This window comes from Mastomys coucha, unplaced genomic scaffold, assembly GCF_008632895.1.
Source record: "Mastomys coucha isolate ucsf_1 unplaced genomic scaffold, UCSF_Mcou_1 pScaffold12, whole genome shotgun sequence".
Taxonomy (NCBI): Eukaryota; Metazoa; Chordata; class Mammalia; order Rodentia; family Muridae; genus Mastomys; species Mastomys coucha.
In genome coordinates, this window is record NW_022196894.1 from 87,881,096 (window position 1) to 87,908,049 (window position 26,954).

Here is a 26,954-nt window from a genome sequence, read left to right on the forward strand (position 1 = left end):
AAAAAAAAAAAAAAAAAAAAAAAAGTGGACTTTCCCACATCAAATAATTTAAGTAGAAAAGTCCCTCACAGGTGTCCGTAGCCTCTTGGCTTTTTGTTAGTTCTGGATATTTTCAGTTGACAAGCAAGGATAGGCCCCGCAAGTATCAAGCATCCCAACTCTGTAGTGGTGTCTCCCGGTGCAGCTTTAGGAAGTCAGAACTGAGCTTGTTCATTGTCATACAGGAAGGCAGATGGATGTGGAGTGGATGCCCCATGATCCCTCAGTGTTTCAGGGGCTGAAGCAGCTACATAAGACATCCAGGATGTCTTAATTCCACTACGGCATCAGGTCATACCTTAGCTCACACCGGTGGCTGTGGGTAGAAGGGACTACGGATGACCCACTGATGGAAGGAAAAGCATACGCCGTGCAAAGGTACAAGTCACAAATGACAGTGAGTGGATTGTAGCTGTATTTGGAGGGAAGCCCTGAGGTCACCAACAGAGCCTTAGTGGGCGGAGTCTCACTGTACATCTCATCTCTCTTGTGTAGACAGAGTCCTTCTCACCTTGCCCTTTGCTATATCTATCATATGGCTATCTGTTGCTTAATTTTTCTACTAAGCATCTATCTAGGTACTTTTTTTTTTTAACTATTATCTATCCATCATCTATCTAGAGTTTATGATCATAACTATTTGCCTACCATCTATTTATTAGTCATCCTTTAAGTACCTCTTATCTATCTTTTTCTTTTTTTGAAACATAGTTTCACACTCATAGCTCAGGCTGGTCTGATATGCTCTATGAAGCCTAGGTTGGTCTTGAACTGCTAGCTTTAACCTGAGTACTAGAATCACAGGCCTGTGCTTCACGCCCACCTCAGCTATCTGACTCTTTTGCTAGCTATACACTGTCCACTTAAGTTTTGTCTAAATATCATCCTTTTTTTTGTTGTTGTTGTTTTTCAAGACAGGGTTTCTCTGTATAGCCCTGGCTGTCCTGGAACTCACTCTGTAGACCAGGCTGGCCTCGAACTCAGAAATCCGCCTGCCTCTGCCTCCCAAGTGCTGGGATGAAAGGCGTGCGCCACCACTGCCCAGCATGTGTCATCCTTATTATTAGTACCAATGCATCTATTTACTGGCCATCTATTAATTTATCTTTCAATCATCTGCCTACTATTTTTGTATAATTTTTGTCTGTCTAGTTCATCTATTAATTGATCTATCTAGTGTTTTATCTATTATCTTCATACGTTTCTACATAGTGTTTCATTGGCAGTTAACAAAGGCCTCAAAAGAGACAAACCGGAAGCTTAGGATCAAGGAGGCAGGAGCAGAGGCTTGTGGGTGGGGTGTAGCAGTGAGCACAAGGCCTGAAGTTGTCTCTACTCCAGGATGCTTCCGGGAGGCCTCCATCGAGGAGGAGTTAGACAGCCAGGTCTTTAAAAACATTCACTCTTGATTGAAAGTTATAGTCTTATGAATTACGTCTTAAAACTACTGTGATGTGGCTGCGTGGTGGTGGCGCACTTAGAAGGCAGAGGCAGGTGGATTTCTGAGTTCGAGGCCAGGCTGGTCTACAGAGTGAGTTCCAGGATAGCCAGGGCTACACAGAGAAACCCTGTCTCGAAAAATCAAAACCAAAACAAAACAGAACAAAAAAACAACAACACCCCCCCACACAAACTACTGTGATGTAATATTGTTGTGCTAATACCAATAAAACACGCAAAAATATTCTTCTCCTTCCAGAGGACGAAAGCTGACTTTCAGAGGTGAGAAATCATTTTGTGGTCCCTTGCTAGAACTTGCAGGGAAAACAGAGAGTCTCTGCCAGCAGGGGGCGCCTACCTGTTCTGGTCTGCCTCAGTCCACCTACCTGCTCTAGGCAGCCCTCCGACATCAGTTTGGGCTCTGGCCATTGACTCAATGCCACAGTGCCTTTTCTCTTACAATCTCTGTGTCTCCATTCTCAACCACACAGGGTTGCTCATCGTGCGCTCACTCTGTAACTCCCTCGCTACTGCAGGCTACAACCAGAAACAGACAATGGTAGCACTCAGCCAGGCATGGTCACTAAGCTTAGTACTGATGGTAACCTTTCCCATAATTCACACATGCAGCTTATCACAGAGGTTTATGTCTGTAGCAAAAATACTTATTGTATTCCAATGTGCCTTTGGGGTGCACATAATTTCCAACAGGCTGCAGGTTTCCTGCAATTTCTCTTTTTCTGTCTTGTTTATTACGGCGAGTTAAAAATTCATCCAACCGCCAGGCGGTGGTGGCGCACGCCTTTAATCCCAGCACTTGGGAGGCAGAGGCAGGCGGATTTCGGAGTTTGAGGCCAGCCTGGTCTACAGAGTGAGTTCCAGAACAGCCAGGGCTACACAGAGAAACCCTGTCTCGACAAACAAAAAAACAAAACAAAACAAAAAATTCATCCAACCTTTGAGGCCAGCCTGGTGTACGGAGTGAGTTCTAGGACAGCTAAGGATACACAATCAAGGAGACCCTGTCTCAGAAAAAATAAAATAAAATCATCCAACTACACAAATTTGTGTTGCTTTCCTCCCAGGAGTCAGGCTCCATGCACAGCATACTTAACTACAATTCTAGATCTAGTGGGGCTGTAGTTCCTGAAAGGGATACAAACAATAGGAAAAATAAGAAGGAAACAATGTAATTTCTTGGTCAGCAATAAACTCCCAAAAAAAAAAAAAAAATAGAAGGGAGAAGATTAAGGAGGTGGGTCATAGGGCGGTGGATCTGTTTATACTATGGGAAAATTAAGAGAAGATGGTGAGAATCAGCTCTGTAGGTGGTAGAGCTCTGTGGTGGGGAGGTGGTTAGATATTCTAAGGAGTAGACAATACAGGGAGTCCACTGGGGAGGCGGCTTCTGCGCCTGTAGGGGGTCAGAGAGGTGATGTGAGACATGGGAGGGTACCTCAGGATGCCGTGCAGATCTTAGGGCCTTGGAAAGAAAGCCACAGGGGTGACATCGGTGTTGATGTAAGATGGGACGGATACCACTTCCACCTGACAAGCACATGCAAGGGGACTGTGCAGGATGGCGCGTCGTCCCTGCAGAATGTTTCAAATGTCATTCCTCCTCAGTGTCTCCATCTGGGACTCAGAATCATCTGAGAATCCTGCATTCCCTGATGGTGGAGGTGGAGGATAATTGTTCTCACAGCAGTCCATCCCTTGGCTCCCATGGACTGCAGCAGGCACAACTGTGTTGAGAGTACAGCGTTCTTAGAGGGGCAACCATTGACATCTTGTGTGAAAGAATGTATCTTTTCACACAGAATGTCATTGTGGTGGATGCTGGGAGGCCGTTGTGGGGGTTGGAGCAGTGTCACCACCCACCTCCCATCACATTGAAGTTGTCACACCTTCCAAAGCCTAGAACCACCCTCACCTCCCCCACAGATAAGAGTTAAGTTGATGTCCCAAGCTGAGCACCTACAAGGAGCCAGGCACATAGGTGTGGGGAATCTGTAGGTGTGCCTGCTTGTCTGTGTATGGACCGCATGTATGCAGTGTGCAAGGAGGCTAGAAGGGGACATCAGATGCCCTGAAACTGGAGTTACAGATTGCTGTGAGGCACCCATATGGATGCTGGGAAGTGAACTCGGGGTCTTTGGAAGGACAACAGGTGTTCTTAACCATTTAGCCATGTCTCCAACTCCTGACTTGCAGTATGGGGGGGAGGGGTTGGCTGGTATAGAAGCAAGGGACTCCAGTTAGGTGAGATGGCAGTGATTGGAATAGGGTGACAGGAGTGAGAGCCACAGGTGACCACAATTGGCCACCATTTGTCTGATCAAATAGATCCAAGGGTTAAGGAGGAGAGGAAGCAAAGAAAAGAGAAGAGAGAGATGAGGGTGGTGGCCCCAGATGAAGTCTGAAGTCTCATCAGATAGCCTGCTGAGATAAAGAAGTCCAATGAGGGACTTCCATGAGGGAAGAGGTCCAATCTGGAGGGCAGACCTGAGACTCAAATATCCAAGAGAGGCATGTATGTGCTTTGGGATATTCTGGGTTGACTTCTCTGAGAATGGCCCCCATAGGCTCATTTATTTGAATGCTTGTTCTGCAGTGGGTGGAACTGTTTGGAGAGGATTAGAAGGTGTGGACTTGTTGGAGGAGGTGTGTCACTGAGGGTGGGCTTCGAGATTTTAAAAGCCCATGCCATTCCTAGTTAGCCTCTCTCTCTGCCTTGAGGTGAATATCTCACATGTTAGGTCTTAGCTGCTGCTCCAGAACCAAGCCTGCCTGCCTGCTGCTATGCCTCCTATCAGCATGATCATAGATCCCACTATCTTCAGGAACCATAAACCCCAAATTAAATGCTTTCTTTTATAAGTTGCCTTAGTCATGGCGTTTCCTCACAGCAATAGAAAAGTCACTAAGACCAATGAAAGTGTGAGCAAAAATAGACAAGTTTATAATACACCAGGGACTGAGCTAAACACTACTTTACACGATAAGGAAACTGTGGCACTGAGGTGAGTTGACACTTTCCTATTGCAAAGTTGTTGTTGTTGCGGTATTGGTGATGCCAGGCAGCCCATGCATCCACCATTATGACTGAGGAACCCCTATTCCTCAGCCTTTGCACTGAGTACAATCAACAGCTGGCTGTATTACAGGAATCACAATAGCCATGAACTCTGGGGACACAGTTCAAATCCAGAGTCTGTTATTGGCTAGTTGTTTTGCTTGCGGAGACAAACACAGATTTCTCAGGTTATCTCTCAGGCATAGTTTCTCCTGCCTTCTGTCTCTGCTCTGCTCTCTTTTCTCCAGCTACCATGCCACTCCTGCCAGCCTAACCCTTTCTAGCCAACTCTCATTTCCTGGCAGTGCCAGGCTGATTATTTCTAATTGTCTTTGACTGCATCCAGCTGGGTCTTGTAGCTGGCTTACCGCGGGAGCACACAGTGTCTCAGCCATATGGAAGGAGGAAAAGGAGAGAAGGAAGAACAAGAAGGAAGCAGCTGGCACAATTCCCCGGGCTCGCCTGGCCTCTTGTGAACGATGATGTTTTGAAAGGGTTAACTCCACCAGGTTTGAGAATGGCCTCTCTTTGATAAATGATTAAATCGGTTGATTCCCCAAAGGCAACAATGTAGCAGTAACTTTAGAAAGTCATTTGTAACATCTAACTGAGGGCAGATGGGGTCTTGCTTTCCTCAAGCAAGAAAGCATCACTGGACACTCACTGACGGATTGCTTTTTTTGCACTTAGTCAACAAACACTATTTAGGCGAGTCTGCTGCTCAGACACTCTGCTGGGTCCTGAAGGGCAAAGCGCAAAGCGAGCTGGCGCAGCCCTGTCCACCGAGTCTACAAAGAAAGACATTCGTAAGCAACATGGCGGATATAAGGTGGATGGGAAGCAGAGTGTTATACCATGAGAAGAAGAGAGGGTTGGGAAGGGCTTCTCCTGATGGAACACCTATGTTGGGTGAAAACCTGCCAGAAGCAGCAGTTTGGAAGTAAGTGTGGAGCTAGAAAACTCAAGCCCGGATGAGGACAGACAACTTGTTTAAAAAATACTTTATTTCAAATTCATTCTCTCTCTCTCTTTCTCTCTCTCTCTCTCTCTCTCTCTCTCTCTCTTTGTCTCTCTCTCTCTGTCTCTCTCTCTGTGTGTGTGTACCATGTGCATCTGAGTGCCTTTGCAGGTGCCTTTGGAGGCTAGAAAAGGGCATTGGATCCTCTGAAGTTGGAGTTACAGGCTCTTGCAAACAGATCACATCAATATACCTGCTGGGAACTGAACTCTCTGTTCCTCTGGAAGAGCAGTGCAGGCTCTTAACCATTGAGCCATCTCTCAATTCCAAAGACAGACAACCTGTAATGCCTAGAGGAACCCTACAAGCCTGGGGGTGGGGGTTAGTAGAGGCTCTTCAATGGCAGGTGACTGATCCTCTGCCAGGTATTTCTGGAATACCTCTGGGAGAGTGATGCAGTGTCTTGTGTGCTTATTTGTCTTATGAAATGAAGTTGTGGAGTCATTCCTTAATGAGCAAGACCACTTCAGAAAGAAGGAATTGTAGTTCAAAAGCCAGTTACTAAACTCAGGCAGGGGTAGGATTTGAACTTCTCTTTCTCTTTGGCAACCATCCCAGCCAACAGAATTAGCAGTGTGCTTGGACCAGACCCAGGCAGCAGCAGGCTTGAAGATTTAATGGGCCTGTGTTTTCTCTCTTCTTCACCCATTTCCTGACCTCTATCCTGGGAGGGTATAATCAAAACATTAAAAGGAAAGAAAGTCTCTATTTCATCATAAGTGACTTCCACCACTTAGGGAGCAGCCCCATCCCTACCCCTGTAAATAATGAGTACTCTCTACGATCTGCCTTAAATTGAAACAAATGAATCTCTAAATTTTCACAAAGAGCTAATTTCCTAAAATTAAATTAATGCAACATTGGGAAACTTTAAATCCATTCCTGATGGAAAGGAGCTTCACCCCCAAAATGGGCTTTATCCTCCCCGCACTTTGAACCAAGCATCTTCTCCCTCTGACCACCTCCTGTCTTTTTAAAATTCAATTACTGAATTAGAAAGTGATTGGATGAGCCCTGCAGAAACCGAACTGTAGGAGCTAAGGCGTCCCTTAAGTACAGCAAGAAAGCAGTGGAAAGCTTGTCTTTAACCTAGGAAATCCAGAGCAACGAGACCCCAGCCCAAGACAAGACTAGACTCGGTCACGATAGCAAGGATGGAGACTTAGAGCATATGCGTGGTTCAAAACAACAGATGCCTAAACTTGAAAACAGGCATTTTGGGGGTTACTTTCCAGATAGGCCAGGGACCTCCCTCCCCCTCCCCCCTCCAAGACTGGATGGGTGTCTGCTGTATCCCCTCCCCCATCTCAGAGCATTAATGTGGATCGATGATGTCATACCTGTTTACTGCGGGGTAAACAATGACATGAACTTTGTTAGGACCGAATCCTCCCTTTGAGCTCAGACGACGTGTGTGATCAGAGGTTAAATTTGCATTAGACGCGGGCAACCTCAACAGGTCGCCTTTTGGAAAGCTCTTTCCGCATCCTTTTTTTGTATCTCTCTCATTTCGGTTCAGGAAGATGCTGGGGATCCTGGAGATACCGGGTAGGTGTCTCAGGCTGTTTATGTTTATGGTTTATGTGAGATCAGTACAGTCACAGAGCCAGTAGTAGAACAAAAGCATCCAGGAGCAGTGAGGCTCCGGTCCGGCTCTCCCTGCAATACATCATCTCTAAGGAAAGCAGAGAGGGGGCAAACGAACACGCACAGGCAGCAAACGCCCTGGTTCCTATGCAGCCGCCACTACTGTCAGCTGTGGCGGCTGCTTCTTCACGGACAACAGCCATCTAATACGCGTGAGAGCCCCGACACACAGCCTGCTAGGTACCCACCCACCCACCTATCTTCCATAGTCCCTACTGCGTGCCAGGCTGTGGGCTGGGTGCCCAACTCTCCTACAGTCCAGAGCTTCTCTTTCTCTTCCCCCTGCCCATGGTGGGTGCTGCTGGTTAGGAAATTCACTCTCTAAAGGTCCAGAAAGCTCAAGCTCAGAACCTGCGCGCTCGTCACTCCCAGAGGCAGCAGGTCTTGGGCAGCCCGGGAGCGCGCGTCTACGCGGCCTCGCGGGGTCCCCCTGTCTGGCGCTCAGGTGGCTTCGCCGCCCACTCCGCCGCTCCCTTCCCCTCCCCTCTCCCAGCAAGGGTCGAGTTCGGCTGTTGCGCGCGGGGAAGGAAGGAGGGGCTACGAGGGATTTGAAAGTGCTCGGGCTGCAGAGTGGAGCTCGTTTCTGTCCCCGCCGCCCGCGAGCGGATTAAATTTCTGCAAATTCAAACTGAATGGGGCTTTCTTCTGCTGCCTTCCAGAGGGCGCCTGCAGCCCGCCGCGCGCTCCTCTCCGGCGGGAGCGGCCCCGGAGAGCACCGCTGACGACCCGGCGGGCCAGAGGGCGGCGGCGCCCGGGCTTGGGGGACTCCGCCACCGGACCGTGCCCCTCTCGGACCAGCAGCCGCTCCCTCTCACACCCGATCGGGGCACCAGACGGGACCGCGGGCGCGATCCGGGCGATCGATCCTCCGAGGACGAACTTCTCGGGGGCGGGTCCCCGGTCGCCCCGTCGCCAGCTATTGTCTGCGCGCGGCGCTAGCTCGGAGGCGCGGGGGGCGTGAGCGCGGAGACCCGGGCCGGGCGGGGCCGGGTCCAGGGCTGCGGCAGGAGGAGCCAGAGCAGCCGGGGGAGCCAGGGCAGCCGGGGGAGCCGGAGAAGGAGCGGCTGCGAGCGCGGGAGCCGAGCGAGCGCGATGCCGGCAGCGGCGGGGGACGGGCTCTTGGGCGAGCCGGCGGCGCCGGGGGGCGATGGAGGCGCGGAGGACACGGCCAGGCCGGCGGCTGCCTGCGAGGGAAGTTTCCTGCCCGCCTGGGTGAGCGGCGTGTCCCGCGAGAGGCTCCGGGACTTCCAGCACCACAAGCGCGTGGGCAACTACCTCATCGGCAGCAGGAAGCTGGGAGAGGGCTCCTTCGCCAAGGTGCGCGAGGGGCTGCACGTGCTGACCGGAGAAAAGGTGAGCTGGGGTGCGCGGGCCTGGCGGGAGGACCCGGGAGCACTGTCCCGCGAGCACTCAGCCTGGCTTTCCAACCCGGTGTGGCTAGACCTACGCTCAGTCTCTTGCAGTGGGCCACCGGGCACCCACTGATGATGGGCGATGGTGGTGATGGGGTCAGGTTCGTGGGGTGGGATACCCGGGCAGATAGATGTACCCGCGAAGCTACCCCTCACTGTCTGTTTTGTTTTGGAAGGGTGCCGCCTGGCGGACGCCAGAGAAGGGAGGAGAGAGGTGGCGCTGGAGGGTCCTGCGGGTAGGGGCATGGATCAGTGCAGAGGCGGGAACTAGATCCAAGCTGGGGTTCAGCCTTGCTTATGGAATGTGCGGCGGGAGAGCAGGGCAGCCTGTCTGAGGTTGCTTAGAATTTCATCCCTCCTGGGCTCCGGCGTGGACGTGGAGGGGAGTTGAGGCCCTGTAAGCGACCCTCTCCGCCCGTGTGGGCTGGGGCAACTGTTCCGAGTTTTTGGCAGGTGCAGAACTACGCAGGCCCTGGACTCTGGAAGTGTGGAGAGATACCTTTTCATCTTTCTAGAAGCTGTCTTTCTAAAGGAAAGGCCCTTCCCCCACACCCGGAGGGACACTGCTTCGACCTAATTAGAAGTTCGAGAGTGAACTCTTGCCAGGCCAGGTGCCAGCAGATCTCAGGTGTTAACTTAGATTTGTGACAAGAAACCCAAGAAGCTGCCTTACCTTTGAGGCTGGGTGGCCTAAGGCAGGGAATTGCCTGGGCCGCCAAGCTTGTTGTCTTAGCTTATCCAATCATCCAGGCTGGGGATAGTCCACGCGGGCGGGCGGGCGGGCAGGCAGGCGGGCGGGAGTGGCGGAGGAGGGGAACTCAGGGGGTCCCAGCAGCAAATAGCCCAAGGGCCAAACCCTCATGCGTGCCTGCTGCTCTAGGTCCCCTTGCCCCTCCTAGGAGTTTGACAGTGATAAACTGTAAGAAGTCTGGTGACAGGCCCGGGCTGCCTCCTAGCCATTTCCTAACCTCTGGATACCTTTGATTTCCTCTTGGTTTCTGTTGTCCTGGAGACCCCTACCTTTGAGCACTGGGTTCCATCACCCTTAGAATTCATCTTCTTTTTCTGTAGCCATTTCAAGTGGGGTGCCCCTTTACCCTGGGTAAGCACGGTTAGAAAAAAAGTGTCTCTTGCCTAAATTTCCAAGCAAAAAAGCCAGGATTCAGCATGAACTCATATTAACTCTTCAAAGAAGAGCAAGTTCTTTAGATCCGGCCTAGCTGTTCTAACTGGATGGAGTAAGGGAAAGTTTATTTACTTTTTGGTGTGCAGTGGGCTGCCTGCCTGACACACCAAGATCTGTTCAGGGTGCTGTGTGATGCACACTGATTTCAGTGAGCTCATTTCTGTTTGGGCAGGGAGAGGCAAAGACTATGCTGTCATAGTCTATAGGATTCCGCCTGGCTGTGCACGTCCCCTCTCTAAAGAGGTCAGAACTCCTTAGAGCTTCTTGCCACGTTGGGCTGGAGTCAGCTCCTCACTAGGACAGTTTTGCCCCATGGGATAATACTTGGCTGCACTGCCTGAGGTATTCAGCATTCAGCCCTGATTCAGTTCTGGACTCCTGTGTTAACTCCTGCCTAGCAGGGATCCAACTCCTTGGAACAAGGAGTTTCTGCCCGGCTGGGGTCTAGATGATGGGACCTTTTTCCTCCTGTCTTTATGATGGCTCAGTTCATCTTTGCAATGAGAGGAGGCTTGCTGAATATAAGTTTTCCCCCCTGGACCAATTGATCGGACCTAGTTAGAGACCCTAGTCCTCAATGCAGACATAGAGATCAGGGAAGGATACTTATGTTGCAAACCTTGGTCTTTCCTGCTATACTTTTCTGTAGCCAGGAGGAACCCTGCTCTGGGGACAACAGAGTATAAGGGAGGGACCTGGATTTTTAGCTCCTTCAGTGGTGGGCTTTAAAGAAACAGTGGTGCTATTCATAGCTTTTATCTCCCTAACCCTACACCTTTAATGCTTAACTAATAGATGTGGGCGTTAGCCGATTGTAGAGATGAGGAGGGGGGAAGGGCTGAGGGGGGGGAAGTGAGGGAGAAGTGTTGGTGAGTCCTGAGTCCCAGGCCCTCCTTTGTTTTGGGTTTTGCTTTATTAAGCAAACCAGATGGAAAGGGGAGGCTACCTCAAGCTATTTGCAGACTAAACTGCGGGCCAAGGGGCTTCACCACTGGAAAGGGAGATTCTGGGGAAGCTTGCCTCCAGCCATGCCCCGCCATCACAACTTTCTTAGGGTACAGAGGTTTAGTTAAAGCACTCCCTTTTCCTTTCCTTTGTAGTGGGTACACATTTTCTCTTTTAGGAGGAAGGGATGAATCCTGTGGTGAGGACTAACCCTGAGCCACCTGGGCAGAAGGACCCAGAGTAGCTCATCTTGAGGGAATGGGTTTGTGGAACAGAGGATGAAGGGAAGACAAGGGCATCATCTCAAATTCCGTCTGTTCCAGAGCCACTCTTATCAGAGCACACGTTTTATTTTGGTTGATTTGTGGTTAAATCTAGACTCTTGCTAGTTGAAGGCATCTGAGGCAGTGTGGGTGGTAGTGGTGTGTTTGGTAAGGTGAACATTTCCAGGGTGCTTTGGATAAAATCCTTCAAGGTTTGCTGGGAATTCCCGGCTGAGTCCAGAAGACAAACAAGTTCCTTTTCCCACTTTGCTTTTGGATTCAGTCTATCTCATCCAGAAGGTCCTGTTGCCATCGCTATCTGCAAGGCAGGTCCGTGTTTTACCCCAGTGGCCTCTGAAGCTGTTTGCTTGGAAGCAGTCCGAATCTAGATGGCCCCTTTATTGCTGAGCTCAAAGGATGGCTTAGGGCTGAGACCTAAGTTTTGCTTTCCGTTAGCTTTGAAGCAAAGACAATCTCTGCCCATCTGGTTTTATAAAAATAAATATTCACTCAGTCATGTGAGGTTCTTAATTATGATGTTCTCAGTCATGGCTGGGGTGATGTTTGGACCAGGAGACATCGTCTGTTAGATTCTGAAAATGTAATTCCCCGTGGCTTGACATAGAGAGCAGAGTTACGGGGCAGGAGTATGGGCTAGCGACTTTTGCAGACTGGAGAGGCTCTGCTTGTTGCCTCAAAGTGGTTCTCATTAAGAGAAGAAGCACTGATGTTAGACCCATGAGAAGTTACTATCACATTTTAAAACTTGAATAAAATATAACTGAAATGGCTCGGTGGTTAAAGGTGTGTGCTGGCAAGCCTGATGACCCAAGTTTTATCCCTAGTCCTCTTGGGGTAGAAGAAGAAAACCCTAACTCCTGCAAGTTCTCCTGTAATCCCCAGACTTCTACAAGTGCACTTCTGTGTGTACCCTCCACCAGTAAGTGTAATAATATTAAAAATATGTTTGAACACAGCAAAGAGCTCTGTGGGGAAAGTCTAAGAGCATCTCGGGCACAGCTGGCTTGGAAGGCCAACCTGAATATTCATCGAGCAAACAGGCCACCTTCACCTGTGATTAAGAGGTGGGAACATGAAACAGGCAGTTAAGGTCCTCAAGGAACTCATTCTAGCCTTTGATTTTTATTTCAAAAGCCCGTTTATACATTTCATTAGAGCTATTTTGGGGCTAAAAACAAGGACTGCCTGCTTAGTGAGTTGCAAGTCATCAGGCACAGAGTGCATCGACACCAGATACCTGGAGTGAAGAAGTTACTAAAATTACCCTTTACTACGTTTTTTTGCGGAACAGGAAATATGACTAATTTTAGAGATGGCCTTTTGACAGATCTGTTTTTAGCAAGTGTTTCTGAAACAAACAGGTGCCGAGCCTTGTATTTCTTTTTAAGAGAGAGAAATTTTGGGAGCGATGATTCTGAGGTACAGGGCACACATGGAGAACTGAAAGTCCCTATTAACCTTCAGCAGGGCCTCCTTGGGAGGAAGGAGGCTGTTTTCAGAGGCACCTGCCCTGTGGATCCCACCTGCGAGGCGGTGCCTATAATTTCCTGGATTACAGGTAGTGCAGTTGTGGGCACAGTCTTTTGAACTTCCTGCCTCGCCTCATCTTTTTGAAGTACTTGGGGGACGATGGAAATTGGCATGTAGGGTTTCTTTCACAGTGCTCATTGACACAGGGCCAAAGGACTTCAAAGGATGCTATGAGTCAGCATCAGTGTGCAGAACGGTGCCCAAGAGGAGGAGCACCCCTTGCATTTTCTCTGCAGGTGTCCCTGTTCTACTTACTAATCTGACTCAGGTCTGTGGGCCCATCCATGTCTGCATGTTGCCAGCTATTCCAGCGATGTAGCAATCACCTAGAGCAGTGATTATCTTCCCAGAAGGGGTAGAGAGTGCCAGCCACATCCATCTGATGAGATGGGCAGGTTGGGTTGATGGCATGGGTATAAAGTAGCATTTGTCCTGAGGTTTGTTGCCCCTCTCAACTATTCATTGGGAAAGTGACCTTGAGCTGCTTGCTTGGCCCTCCTTCCTCCACCTCTGCAGTACAGGATTATGGGTATCTGCCACCATGCCTGGTTTATCGAGTGAAAGAGATTGTCTTAGTTATTGTGATATTGTTGTGAAAGACACATGACCAAGGCAAAAGAAAGCATTTAGTTGATGGCTTGTTTATAGTTTCAGAGGGTGAATTCATAACCATCATGGCAGAGAGCACAGTGACATGCAGGCATGCGTGGTACTGGGGCAGTAACTGAGAGCTTACGTGTGATCCACAGTCAGGAGGCAGAGAGGGAGACTGCGCTGGGCCTGGGCTTTGGAGATCTCACAAGCCTACCCCTAATGACACACCTCCTAATCCTTCCCAAACAGTCCCACCAACTGGGAATCAAACATTCAAACCTATGAGCCTATGAGGCCATTCTCATTCAAACCACCACAGTGAGCAAACTCAGGCCTTCATGCACAGTAGACAGGCCCTCCACTCTTGCCCTTTGCCCTGCCCAGGCTCTGCCAACTCAGATGCTGTCCTGCTCTGGATTCTCTGCTCTTTCATGTTGGATGCTAAGATCACCAGCAGTGGACGGTCACATCCTGAGGCTTCAACCCAGATGCTGGATTCTTGATGTTGGTGCAGAACAGAGTCTCAGGATGAGCAAGAAGCAGAGTTGAACTTTATTAGGAGATTTTAGGGCTGGAAAATGGCTCAGGGGTGGGCTCAAAGATGCTTGGTGCCTAGACTGGTGACCTGAGTCTAATCTCTAGGGTCCACAAGATGGAAGTAAAGAACCGACTCCTGAAAGTTGTCCTTTGACCTCCACAGGTGTACCAGGGCATATGTGCCCCCAAACACACACACACACACACACACACACACACACACACACACAAAAGTTTTAGGGCCGGGGAGATAGCTCAGTGTAGAAAGTGCTTGCTGTGCAAATGCTAAATACAGAGTTGGGATCTACAGAGCCCACCTAAAAGCCAGGTGGGCATGGTAGGTCATCTGGTATCCTAGCAAGGAGGAAACAAGAGACGGAGTCTTCACAGAGCAAGCTGATTAGCCAGGCTAGCTGAAGAGATGAGCTTATTTGTAGCCTCAATAAGTAAAGTGGAGAGCCGCTTGATATCAACCCCAGGCTTTTATGTGCCCATGCATAGCCACGCATATGCGCCCACACAAGTGAACACATGTATACACCCATACAAATGCACACACAAAAGTCTTAAATATGAGGTCAATAGAGAGGTGCTTAAGGAGAGGTGAGTACACCCACATGAGTGTATAGGTTCCTCAAGGGACAACTCGTCTCGGCAATGGCCATACATAGGATTTTGGTGGCTTTCAAGTTATATCTGAAAGGCTGCTGAGCAGTGCCCTATTCTCCCCCGCCCCCTTTTTTTCAAGGGATGAAATTATGATTTTTAGGGTGGCCCTATAGATGCCTTGGAAGAGATAGCAGTCTGGTAAAGACATGCACCATGAGGTCTGCACTGGGAGTTAAGACCTGTCTTATTGTAGATGGGGTTTCTTTGTAAAATTTCTAGAACATGGCTGTTTTCCAGTGTAGAGTGGACGAATATACAGGAAAGGGCCATATGTGTTTGGACCTTAAGTATGGTTCACTATTTATTTTACTTTTTTTTTTTTTTGGTTTTTCGAGACAGGGTTTCTCTGTATAGCCCTGGCTGTCCTGGAACTCACTCTGTAGACCAGGCTGGCCTCGAACTCAGAAATCCGCCTGCCTCTGCCTCCCAAGTGCTGGGATTAAAGGCGTGCGCCACCACCGCCTGGCTTATTTTACTTTTTAATGAATTATTTATTTTTATTTCACATGCACTGGTGTTTAGCCTGCATGAATGTCTATACGAGGGTGTTGGATCCCCTGGAACTGGAGTTACCGACAGTTGTGAGCTGCCACGTGGGTGCTGGGAATTGAACCCAGGTCCCCTGGAAGTCTTGGTCACTGAGCCACCTTTCCAGCCTTCCATGGTTCATTGGAGGTTCCAGCCCTCAATGGCTCATTGTTACCTTAACATCCTGATCTCTCTGTACAAGAGGCCTTCTCTCTACGCAGACAGACTTGGAAGCAAATGGTAACTGTGCTGGCACCCTTGACTCTAAGCTGCTGAGAGGTTTTAACCAGACTCTTGGGTGGGGCTTCTATTCTTCCCAATACTCTCCAGTTTCCCCAGTTGTTTTAGTCTACCTTACGAAACCAAGCAGGAAAGTGTAGAAAATCAATCAGAGCCCGGATGTTACACTCATTGGATGATGCTGGCAAATTCCAGGGTCCTTGTCTTGAGCACCAGCACTGTGGCTTATATTTTGGGTAGATTCGGGGTCTTCTGTGCATTTTCCCCTTCAGTGCTGGCAGTAGCTCTGCCCAGGTGAGCACCACCTTCTCAGAGTCTTTAACTGCAGTGACTAATCAGAGGCATGCCTTGAGCAGCTTTTCTTTCTGACTTTCTTATTAGTTTGCTAAGGTGGCCATGACAAGTTGCCACAGATTAAGTGGCTTAAACAACGGATATTTTTTTGTGTCGCATTGCTGGAGATTAGAGTCCAGAATGAAGGCCTGGGAAGAGCCACGCACCCTTGAGATTCTTTGCTTCTTTGGTGCTCGGTGCACCCAGGCTTGTTAACATGGCCCACCAATCGCTGTCTTCCCTTTTCCCGTGGTTTTGTTCCTTAGTATGTGTACTGGCTGGTTTTGTGTGCTAACTTCACACAAGCTGGAGCTATCACAGAGAAGGGAGTTTCAGTTGGGGAAGTGCCTCCATGAGATCCAGCTGTGGGGCATTTTCTCAATTAGTGATCAAGTGTAGGGCCCACTGTGGGTGATGCCATCCCTGGGCTGGAAGTCTTGGGTTCTATAAGAGAGCAGGTTGAGCCAGCCAGGGGAAGCAAGCCAGTAAGTAACATCCCTCCATGGCCTCTGCATCAGCTGACCTGCTTGAGTTCCAGTCTTGACTTCCTCTGGTGATCAACAGCAATGTGGAAGTAAGCCAAATAAACCCTTTCCTCCCCGACTTGCTTCTTGGTCATAATGTTTCTGCAGGAATAGAAACCCTGACTAAGACAGTATGTCTCCTGGCTGAGTTGCTTCCTTCTTATGATAAAAGCACCCATCACTGGGTTCAGAATCCATTCTAATCTAGTTTTGCCTTCTTTTAACTTGATTATATCCACAAAGACTCCATTTACAAATAAGACTGTATTCACAGGCCACTAGAACACTGTTTCTCAACCTGTGGGTCTTGACCCTTTTGGGGGAGACTAGTGACCCTTTCACAGGGGTTATGTATCAGATATTTATGTTATGATTCATAACAGTAGCAAAATGATAATTATTAAGTAGCCACAAAAATAATTTTATGGTTGGGTGTCACTACATCATGAGGAACTGTATTAAAGAGTCACAGGATTAGGAAGGTTGAGAGCCACTGGCCTAGAGGTCAAGACTTGAAGCTGTCTGTGTGTGTGTGTGGGGGGGGGCGTAGTTCAACCGTGATACCTTAGGGCACTGAAGATGTCATGGGTGATTTCCTGGCAAGCTGACCCTTTGGAAGGCAGGAATGTGTTCCCAGGGATGTGGAGATCAGGATTGGTGAGGACGGCTCCTTCTGAGATCTATGGGGAAGTCTCTCTCTCAGACCTTGCCCCTTGGCTTGTAGACACCTGTCTTCCCTCTGTGTCTTTCCGAATTTTAGTCACTTGTGTCTCTGATCACATTTCTCTTCTTGGAGTACTTGCTGTTTTGAGGGTCACCCTGTAAGAAGCCCTCCACTCATACTCTGTAAGGTACCCCAAGAAGGAAGAGGTCAGCTTCCCTTCTAATAACCCCACCCCAACTCCATTACATCTCTAAAGACCTTGTCTCTGAGAGGTGTGGAGAGCCCTGCCTCTCAGCTGTGAATGGGAGGGGCGCAGTGGGGCTCTTACTGATGCATTCACATTATCCATGTTCCAGATGCACTCCTGAGTTCACCTCCTCAGTAGATCATAATTAATAAGCCCCATGAGGAGGAGACCCACTGCCCTGTTCCTGATGCCAAGAGTAACCTCGGGCACACACAAGACATTCACTAGCGTTCATGATGGACAGAAGAATGCTCTGATCTTCCCGGGTGTTGCAGTGCACCTTTTCTTCTGGGTATAACAAGATGCCATCTTGGTCTTTGCCCGGTAGCCATAGCAACTAGAGCAGAACAAGACAGTGCAAGCCAGGCCTGAGATAATGGCAATAGAGCCTTTAACAAACACTCACTAGAATAATATGTAGGAGAGGAGAGACAGGAAACTCTCCTGAGACTCCAACCATTGTTCCCTGTTCCCTTCCAACAGCTGCAAATTATCCCAGGAGATTTGGGGTGCATAAAAAAGAAAGGGTTAAATAAAGATCAGAACTCCATGGTGTAGCTTCAATGGGGTCACCTTCTGTGATGGAATGGGACTTTTCAGCGATGCTGCTGTTTTTGGGGTCACCCTGTAAGAAGCCCCTCACTCATGACTCCTTAATCTCACTAAACTGGGCTTTGGTGAAATTGCACTTTGGTCTACCACTGGTGTCCATCTAGGGTGAATGGATATTCACCTCTGTCTCCCTAGGAAAACTTACCTCGGACTAGGATGTGGGGATGTGGGAGGGCTTTCTGAGCTGTCAGGTTGTCAGCTGTCAATCATGGTCATTCTCCCACCCCCTATGTTTCTGGGCATGTCTGGGGTTGATCGGTTTGCTGGGTTGACACGCTGAAGAAAACTGTGGCTCAGCAATCCTGTACTTTCTATAGAGACTCATTAAGATCATCAACTAGTTGTTAGAGTGACGGGATCAGATAGGAGACACCCGTTCTGCGGTGTCTCAGCACCGTTCTTGGACCCTCTGCTCTTCCCAGAGAATATGAACCAACGCTCCAGCAGATGAAAGAAGTTGCTATTTGCAAACATACATTTTTTTTTTGGATGTCTCCCATGGAGATATATGTAGGCTTGGAGTCTGTCTCTTTGACTATAATTTTCTCCATTAAGTTTATTAGTCTCTTAACCCAGATTCTTGCCTAAGCATTCTGTAACCCTGCAGGTTCCCCTTGCCCGTTTTTTGGAGCCATTTGATGAGTTGGTCTCATTCTCTGTTCGACCCTTACAGTTTTCATCTTTGGCTTGAGTTTGTGTCTTCCAGCCTGTCTTGTGGCTCTCTGTTGTCAGGGCACATTGCTGCAGTGTTTGAATACTATTTATTAATTAATGTGGCGTGTGTATATGCATGTGTGTGTGTGTGTGTGTGTGTGTGTGTGTGTGTGTGTGTGTGTGTGTGTGTGTGTATGTGTGTGTGTATGTGCATGTGTGTGTGTTTGTGTGTGTGTGTGAGTGTGTGTGTATGTGTTTGTGTGTGTGTGTGCATTTGCCTACCTGAGTTTATGCATGCAGGGTACTGTGGAAGCCAGAAGACACCATCAGATCAGTACTGGGAACCGAACTTGGGGCTTCTGCAGGAGCAACAATATTCTTTTAACTCTTGAGCCATTTCTCCAGTCCTCTGAACTCTGTTTTTCCATGAGATACCTCTGTGTGCCTGCCACCTGATCTTTGTTTCTAGAGTGGGCAGGAAGCATGAGTGTCACTGAAGAGTCTTCAAGCCATGACAGGACAGAGGTCAGAATTCTGCAGCTCTCTCTATGTCACACTGGGTTTCATGGCCTCTGAAGTTCCTGACTTGTTGGGAAAAAAATGGGTGGGAATCAGGATAAGATAAAAGGGTGAACACTGTAGTTCACACCGGTCGCAGGCCAGGTCCTTCATGTTGTACTGGATAAGACGGTTCTGCCATGGAACTACTGTCTTCATTTCTTCCTGTGGCTTGACTAGAGCCCTAGGGATCTATTGATCTTAAAAACCCAAAGCTTAGGAAACCCATCAGAGAAAACAAAGCCAGATTCACCCAAGAAAACATTTCATTAGTGGTCTGTGTGTTAGCTGAGGGCTTCTGAAGGAAAGTGCTGGTCAGTAGGCTGCTAATCAGATTACCAGTCAGTTAGGGATGAAAGCTTCAAGCCCCAGGCAGAGCTGGAGAGCTTGTGGGTAGTAACCTTCCTGTGTGGTCCTGGGAGCAAGGGATGATCTCCCACATCTGTAATACCCAGCTGCTGTCCTTTACAGAGTCACTATATGATTGTGTGTGTGTGTACACAAAAACATATATGAATATAATATGAAATATAAATTATAAGATACCACACTGGATATAGACATAAACAAATCTAACTTTTGGCAGCAGAGTTTCTCAAGGAAGGAAACGGTGGAGGGGGTGGGGAGAGACAGGATGGCTGGCAACTTTTGTAAGTCCCCTAGGAAAGGAGATACCCAGAAGAGTGACACCTTGTCTCTCCCTTCCTTATCATTCGGTTGAAACAATAGACCCCCCCAGGATTAAAAGTCCCCCAGTAATCTCCCCGCAGGAAGGGGAAGGCTGAAGTCCAGGTGCCAGCTAGAGGAGGAACTGTCTCCACAAAGAGATTTCACAGAGTTGTGATAGCTTGTCAGAGTAACTTTCAAGACAGTCAGGGGTGGAGACAGTGGTGGGTCAACCCTGGGTGACAAGGACCACACCTGAACTAGGACTGCCTCTTGCCCTCTGTTTAAACAGTCCTCCAAGGATGGATTGGGTGGGCATATGTGTTCCTTTTTCCAATGTGGCCACCGGAAGTCTTGGGTTTGAGGTCCAGAGGGGCCACGGAGGAGGAGGACTGACTTTTTGGGTCAAGGGCTTACAGGAAGAGCCAGCAATGCCACAGACAGCAGATGTCAGGGGAACATAAAGGTTCAGCCCCACACGGCAGAGTTGGGTCCCCTTACGGATTCAGAGGATGGCGGCTTCTATCCGGGTGATTGATGAGTAGTCCATAGTATAGGTTGGCTCTTGTTTGGGGGGGGGCATGGGAACCCCTGTCTTTTGAGGAAGGAATGTATGGTCTTGAGGATTTGTAGAGAAGTGTGAAGGAGGGTCCCATTTACTTAATGCATGTCTATCCCAGGGGCCAAGAGAATGAATGGTGTCTCGTAGACCTCGGCTGTGTGTCAACGCAGCTGTTCCAGTGAGGAGACACAGCTGCGTTTTGGCATTGCCTTAGCAGTGACTGGTCTTGGGGTTCAACATCTCCACCCTATTTATCTGTATAAAAGGAGAGAGGAGGAGGAGAGAGAGAGAGAGCGAGAGTGAGAGTGTGTATATAAGTGCCATAGTCAATCTCTAGCTGCTTCTTGAGACTCTTGGGGCGTCTTGGAGGCCTCCCCAGCCTGGAGTGATGCTTCAGAGGCTGGTAACAATATTCATAGTCCAGGAGGGTCTTGTCTACATAAATACACATGGTGTACCTTATGGTGGTCTGCACGAACTGACTTAGCAGACGGGTTGGAAAGGGGTGGGTGGACATGAAAATAAAAACTATTAGTAAACGAATAACCACAGGTATGTCAGGATATCCATGAAGAGTTGTGAAATCAATATGAGTTGTATTTGTTGTGAAGTGTGGGCAGAAGACAAGCGGGAGAGTGACAGAAGCATTTGATCTTCGACTATTTCAGGGAACGGGTAGATTTCTACGGTTGTCACAGCCCTGCTTTTAGCTGACATCATTAAGTTATTTTGATGTGGTTGCAAGACTGTTAAGTCACATGATGATAAAGGTAATAGACTGACTGCTTTTTGTTGTTTACTTTGTTTTAAGGCTATGGTAGCCCAAGGTATAACCCTTGGCTTTGGGCCTGGAACGTTCCAGCTCTGCCACACTTGTAGAGGCGTGGTAGTCCCGAGGCAGCTTTCGGAAGGGCACAGGCACTGGTGTAGCTTCCCACTGGCCCCGCAGGACAGATCCTGTCCCATGTCCTGCTGCCAGGAAGCTCATTCCTCAGATCTGATTAGGATGAAGCTGAATTATCAAGACAGAAATGGCTACGAAAGCCATTGAGGAAGGATTTCCTGGGTCATGTTACACTGTTAGCCTTCATGATCCAGCCTGATTTTCGTATTGTTAGTATTATACCTAATACTAAAATAAAAATAAAAATTAAAATAAAAAATAGAAAGCATAATGTGTGTCAAAGGTCTAAAAATAGCCTCTAATTTACACTAGGGAAGATCATTTAAATCTCTAGCTATCTCTAACTGTAGGAAATGGCCTGGACCTGCTACTACTTTTCTTTTAATAGGAAAAGGTTTTTGGCTGTAAGAGTTTGGAGATAAAATATAGGAACTGGGCTGGTAAAATGGTGGGTCAAAGCGCTTGCTGTCACCCAAGCCTGACAACCTGTGTTCAGTCTTCATGACCTGTGAGAAGGAAAGAGAAAGCTGACTCCCACAAGGGGTCCTCTGACTTCTGTATGCTCCCATGAACACACACACACACACATACACGTAATAAAAATATTTTTATATAAAAAGTATATATTTGTATCCCCAAAGTGGAATTTCTTTTGGTATATTTAAGGTAAGTTTTTGTCTATTTCAAATGCGATTTCTTTGTATACAAATTATACTGTGTAATTGTAAAATACATTCACAAAGACAGTGACACTTTCAAATGTTTTTAGACACCAGAGAGCCCTGGGTAAGCAGACAGCTATGTGAAAAACGGGGTTGAAGGAAGGACACAAAGCTGTCCTTTTCTATAGTCTGGTCAGAATCGAAATTGGCATCATTTACTCTGAGGAACAACCCAGCAAAATCTTTCATATCTTTTAAGTGTAGCAGGATTGAAGAAATGTTTGAGTATAGTCCTTCTCTTCTAGGCTGGGGAAGTCCTCCAGAAAATGAACTCATTTGCTCGTCTCCTCTTGGAAGGAATCGTGATGAACTCATGATCCTTAATGGCAATTGCTTATTTAACTACCGGTCCAGAGGACTGAAGATCCTAGGCACAATGAGGATTTTTGTCTAAGCAGCCAAATTTATAAATAGATTGAATTATTTGTCCAGCAGAATAAGTTTTATGATCACTGTAATTTAGCAGGAATGTCTCAAGTAGGCATAATTCTTTGTAACAGAATTTTTCCTACTGTTAGACAGTGTCTATTCAACAAGAGACAGCTTTGCCCATTCAGAGTTACATACTAGCATGATTTGGAGAACTCTAATCTCAGGTTTTATATGTCTCATTTAGGAAAGGATCGAACACAATAATTATTTTTCTAAGCCCATTTTTATAAACATTCTTAAGAGCAGATTCATTTTATTATTGTAAACAGCATCAGACATCAATTTAATATCAGTATAGTAGAATTTTGGCCATAGGAATTATAATTCATTTATAACTAATATAATCATCTCTATAATTTTTCACATAAATTTATTGTATCCAAAGCCTTTCTGTTTTTTAACCTTCTTTACCAAAAGCACACTTTACATACAAATGCATGTATCTCTTAATAAACAAATGAGAGCTTAGGAAATGATAGTGCATTGCAGAGATATATTGTAACATTGTCAAAAAGACCTTGATATTTTTAAATGCATTGATATTATTGGTAAATTCCAAGATGTCCCTGTATGTCTTAAAACCAACAGCCCTCTTTACTTTATACATATGTACCCACCCATTCATACATGTTCACACATCTTAAAGTCAAGTATATAGCACTCTCTAACTTTGACAGTGGCCATGGGTCTTAGTTGTTTTTTCTCTCTTTAGAACAATTTACATGCGTGCAACATTTATGAACACATATTCGAGCAGCTGCAACATATAGACAAAGTGACTGCACACAGAAACATCGTGGTTATGTCTCACCAGTCAGAGTTGCTAAGGATAGAGTGGAGGCTTCTATCTGGGCGGACAGTGAGCATTTGGGAAGAGTTCGGCCTCAGAAGGGAGGTGGGGCTAGGAGCCAGTTTGGGCGGTTTGAAACTTTTATTCTCTTGGAAACTTTTACAACTTGGAGCTGAAAGCTGCAGAGCCTGGGGAGGGTTGTGGGTGATTGGACATTTTTCTTTCAGGTGTGTAGCCCCAGACTGGGGAGGGAAGAATCTGTGGCTGAAAGGATTTTTGAGGCTAAAGGAAGCAGGTTGAACCCAGAATATCAGGTTGCCTGGGAATGAGCAGAAGCAGGTCTTGCTCAATCCTATAGTTACTTCGTTTGTCAAGGACCAAGGCCCCCAAATTTACTGGGTATTGGGACAGCATGCTCAACCTAATCCAAGAGACATCTTAGTTAGTGAGGATTAACTAAGGAGCCTTGATTGCCGGGGACCAAGCTAACTAGCTTTCTTTCTGCCACCCCTTCCTTCCCCTCTTTCCCTCCCCTCCCCACTCCCACTTCCACTCCCTCCCACACCCCACCTCTTTTGTAACTCCAGAGTATTTGAAGGCACGAGGGACCCTTTTGTGTGTTCTCGGCTGATTTGGAGTGAAATCTGGTTTTACTTTAGCTATGAGTCAGTGGTAGTGGTGGTGGGGGATCACTCACCCTTTTGGAGGGGCTGAACATTTGTCAGTGGCTGTTTCCTGTGGCATACTGCCCTGGAGACGATCCAGGCAGGGTACCCGTGTAGAGAGGACAGTCAAGAGAAGAAAGTTCCTGCTGGGGTAGGAATGGGGGGGGCAGGATTGGGGAGCAGAGAGAAATGGGAAGATTTTAGGGCTGAGCTTTAGAGGGAAGGAGACTGGCAGCCGTTATAGTGTAGGAGACCCCTAAGCAGGAGAACCTGGATGCCACCAATGAGAAGCTGGGCCTCTCATTGATCCGAGGAGCCCTAGTTAGGAAGGTCAGCACCAGGAGGCACAAGTCCTATTATCGCCTGGGGAAAGTTGCTCTGGGCTGGACCAGCTGGAAGGTTTTTTTTTTTTTTTTTTTTTGAGTCAGTTTGTAGTAACTGGATTTAGAAAGCAGCAGGCAACTGGCTGAAAGGAAAGCTGGCTTTTTAAGACACTAAAGTTCCCATGGGAAGTCTTCACTCTGCAAAGTTACCTGGGTCCGTATGAATCCGGGGATCAAATTTTCCAATGGTGAGAGGTCAGACAAGTTGAGAGGAACACGAGGAGCCGGTGTCCTTATGATGCCTCTGATTTCCTCCTGCATGTGTGAGCAGCGTGGCAGCCATTGTCATCCTGGCAGGGCTGGAACTCACAGAGCTCCACCTTCCCCAGCTTCCCCTGTGCTGGGCTCAAACCACACCTGGTGAAGTTTTCAAACCAAAATGCAAAGCTCTGAGCTCATCTTTTGAGTAGCACAGAGAAAAGTCCTGGAAGTTTCTGGTCAGTATATCTTCTCCTGTTACATGTAAGTCTTAGGGTCTGCTGCGTACCATCAGAATTTCCAAGTCCTATGTCCTGAGACAAGAAGTTGGAGAGGGACACATGAATAGTAGGAGCAGCAGAAAAATATAATTTACAGAGCGCTTCTGAGAAAGGAAGTAAGAGCAGAGAGTAAAAGTTAAGATATCTGTGGCACCCCTCCCGGTGGCCTGGAACCGTCATAGATCATTCAGAAAGCTTGGGCCTTTTCTATGTGTATTCTGTTGTGTGTCTCTTCTGCATGGGGGCTTCCTGTCAGGTTTCTTTTATATGTACTTTCTTCTCCACGTTCTTGTTGCATCCCTAGAATAATGTATATTCTACCAGAACTGCCCTTTCACCTACTAGCTCATTGGACTGTTGGGAGCCAGCATAGCTTTCCCAAGCTCGTGAGGCCTCCCTTAGTTGAGAAGGGACTTCAAGGCCCAAGGAATGAGGAAATGCTCGTAGAGGTGAAGGCTGGTTGCAGTGTGTGTGTGTGTGTGTGTGTGTGAGTGAGTGAGTGAGTGAATGGGGTGGGGTGAGATCAGAGCCCCATGTCAGTGAAAGCAATGCCTCAAGATACCTGTCCTCACGTGTAGTCTGTTCTCCAGCGGGGATCACCCTGCTCCTGCAGAAGTGGGGCTTCTAAGTGCATTCTTTATTCCAGGTTAAAATTTAATTAGAGAAACTCATCTCTGACTCGGTTCTCAGTCGAACATTTACATTTAATAATACCAATAAAGAGAGCTTGTTTTGAAAACACGGCTGCAGGTTTGTGAAGTGTTGTTCCCATAGGATGACATTTTATTCTATTAAAAACGAACATTTGTGAGCAGTAGTTGCAATTTCAAGGCCAATTTGAAGTAATAAAACTCAAATTTCCCTCTGGAGGGAAAGTGCCGTGGCTATTGCGCTCCTGCCTAATTCATTACTTTATTTCCCCGCTCAGAAATGAGTTGTTGTCTTGTTCTTTCTCACTTCTCTTCCCTCCTCCCCACCTTCTCTTCCTTTTCTTTCCTTTCTGATCATAGAGACAGCAGAGAAAGAACCAGAGAGCATGCACAACAATCTGGTCAACAGACCACAGCAGTGGCTTCCTGCTTTTGAAGGGGTCATTATTCTACAATGAATTTACTTAAATGTGTGACTTTGTGCATATGTGTGTGTGTGTAGACTGCCACGTGCTAATTCTCTTTTTCTTATCATCAGCTATGTATGTGGGATTGAGTGTAGACCCTCGGCCTCATACATGCTAAGTACATACGACACCACAGGTTAGTACCTCTCACCTAAATACTGTAAAAAGAATACTTGGAAGGCATTTTTGACAAACCATTTCCTGCTTTAAACTTCAGTCACAGGAGTGTTTTATACCTTTTGAGGTTCTTAGCACATTCAGGTAGGTCTTGGACTAATGGCTACCTGGGTTTTCCTTCATAGCCTTGTAGCATGTTATTTTCATCTGCAGCTCTTCCTCTCACTGTGCACTTTAAACCTCATGATCCATTCTCCTTTGGTTATAGACAACATTAATGTTTTCCTCCTGTTTAATTAAATACGCCTCCCTTTTCTTGTTGGAAATAAACACAGTTATTAAAAATTGCTTTGAGTCACAGTCCCGAGAAAATCATTGTGAATGTTTAGTTTATATGTGCTACATATACATACTAGTTATATGTAGTTACATGTACATGCCTATATTAGTTAATGTAGTTATATGCACACACATGAATTACTAGTTACATGTAGTTACACACATGCACATATTATCAGTTACATGTGCACACATGTATGTTATGGATATTGCTGACCTTCCTTTCCCTTTTGATTACAACATTGATATCCACCGTTCATACAATTTTGTAAGTACCCCATATTTTACTGAAAAATTAATGCTTCCAACACTGTTAAATCTTATTTTAAAATGTGATATTTTTTGATTTATTTATTTATTTATTTTGGTTTTTTCGAGACAGGGTTTCTCTGTGTAGCCTTGGCTGTCCTGGAACTCACTCTGTAGACCAGGCTGGCCTCGAACTCAGAAATCCGCCTGCCTCTGTCTCCCAAGTGCTGGGATTAAAAGTGTGCGCCACCACTGCCCGGCGTGATATTTTTAAATATTTGAAGTTACTGTAATATTGAAAAGTTGGGACTGCTTCAAGATTTCCCTTGTATAAACAACACTGCTGTGACTGTCCTTGTGTCTGTCTCTCTGAGCCATTTCTTAGGAACAATGCTTTGAAGAGTTTTGACATATTATGAAATTGCAATTCCGAAGGATTCTGCTTCATGGCAACATTGTATGAAACTGACTTTTAGAATATGTGTCTTGGTATATTGTTAGTGGTTTCCACCACGTTTCCCCCATATGTTGGTTACTGGCTATTTCCATAGTGAGGACGCTAGCTTTATCTTTATCACATTGTAGATATTGTCCTCTACATGGTCACTTGTTTTCTTTCTGATTCACTTTATGGATTTTTGGCAAAGGTACGTTGAGGTTTAGTTTTGTTTTATTTAGCCAACCAGTTGATATTTACCTCTATTGTCCCCTTATTTTCAGGCTCATATATAGAGGGAAGGATTTGTTGTTAGCTTTGCTTTATGCATTGTCAGTGACTTGCCAGTTTCTTGT

At 47.1% G+C, this 26,954-nt stretch overlaps 1 protein-coding gene across 2 annotated transcripts in view; it reads left to right on the forward strand.

Annotated features, from left to right (window-relative positions):
* The first annotated feature begins 7,737 nt into the window (after window positions 1-7,737).
* The window catches only part of Hunk (hormonally up-regulated Neu-associated kinase), a 113,426-nt gene continuing 94,209 nt past the window's right edge, over window positions 7,738-26,954 (forward strand). Inside the window, exon 1 of one of the 2 annotated variants that reach the window (XM_031364361.1) lies at window positions 7,738-8,573. In XM_031364361.1, the coding sequence (XP_031220221.1) occupies window positions 8,313-8,573 (261 nt within the window). In that variant the 5' untranslated portion in view covers window positions 7,738-8,312. The remainder of the gene's footprint in view (window positions 8,574-26,954) is intronic. The other variant, XM_031364360.1, reaches the window with a different exon arrangement.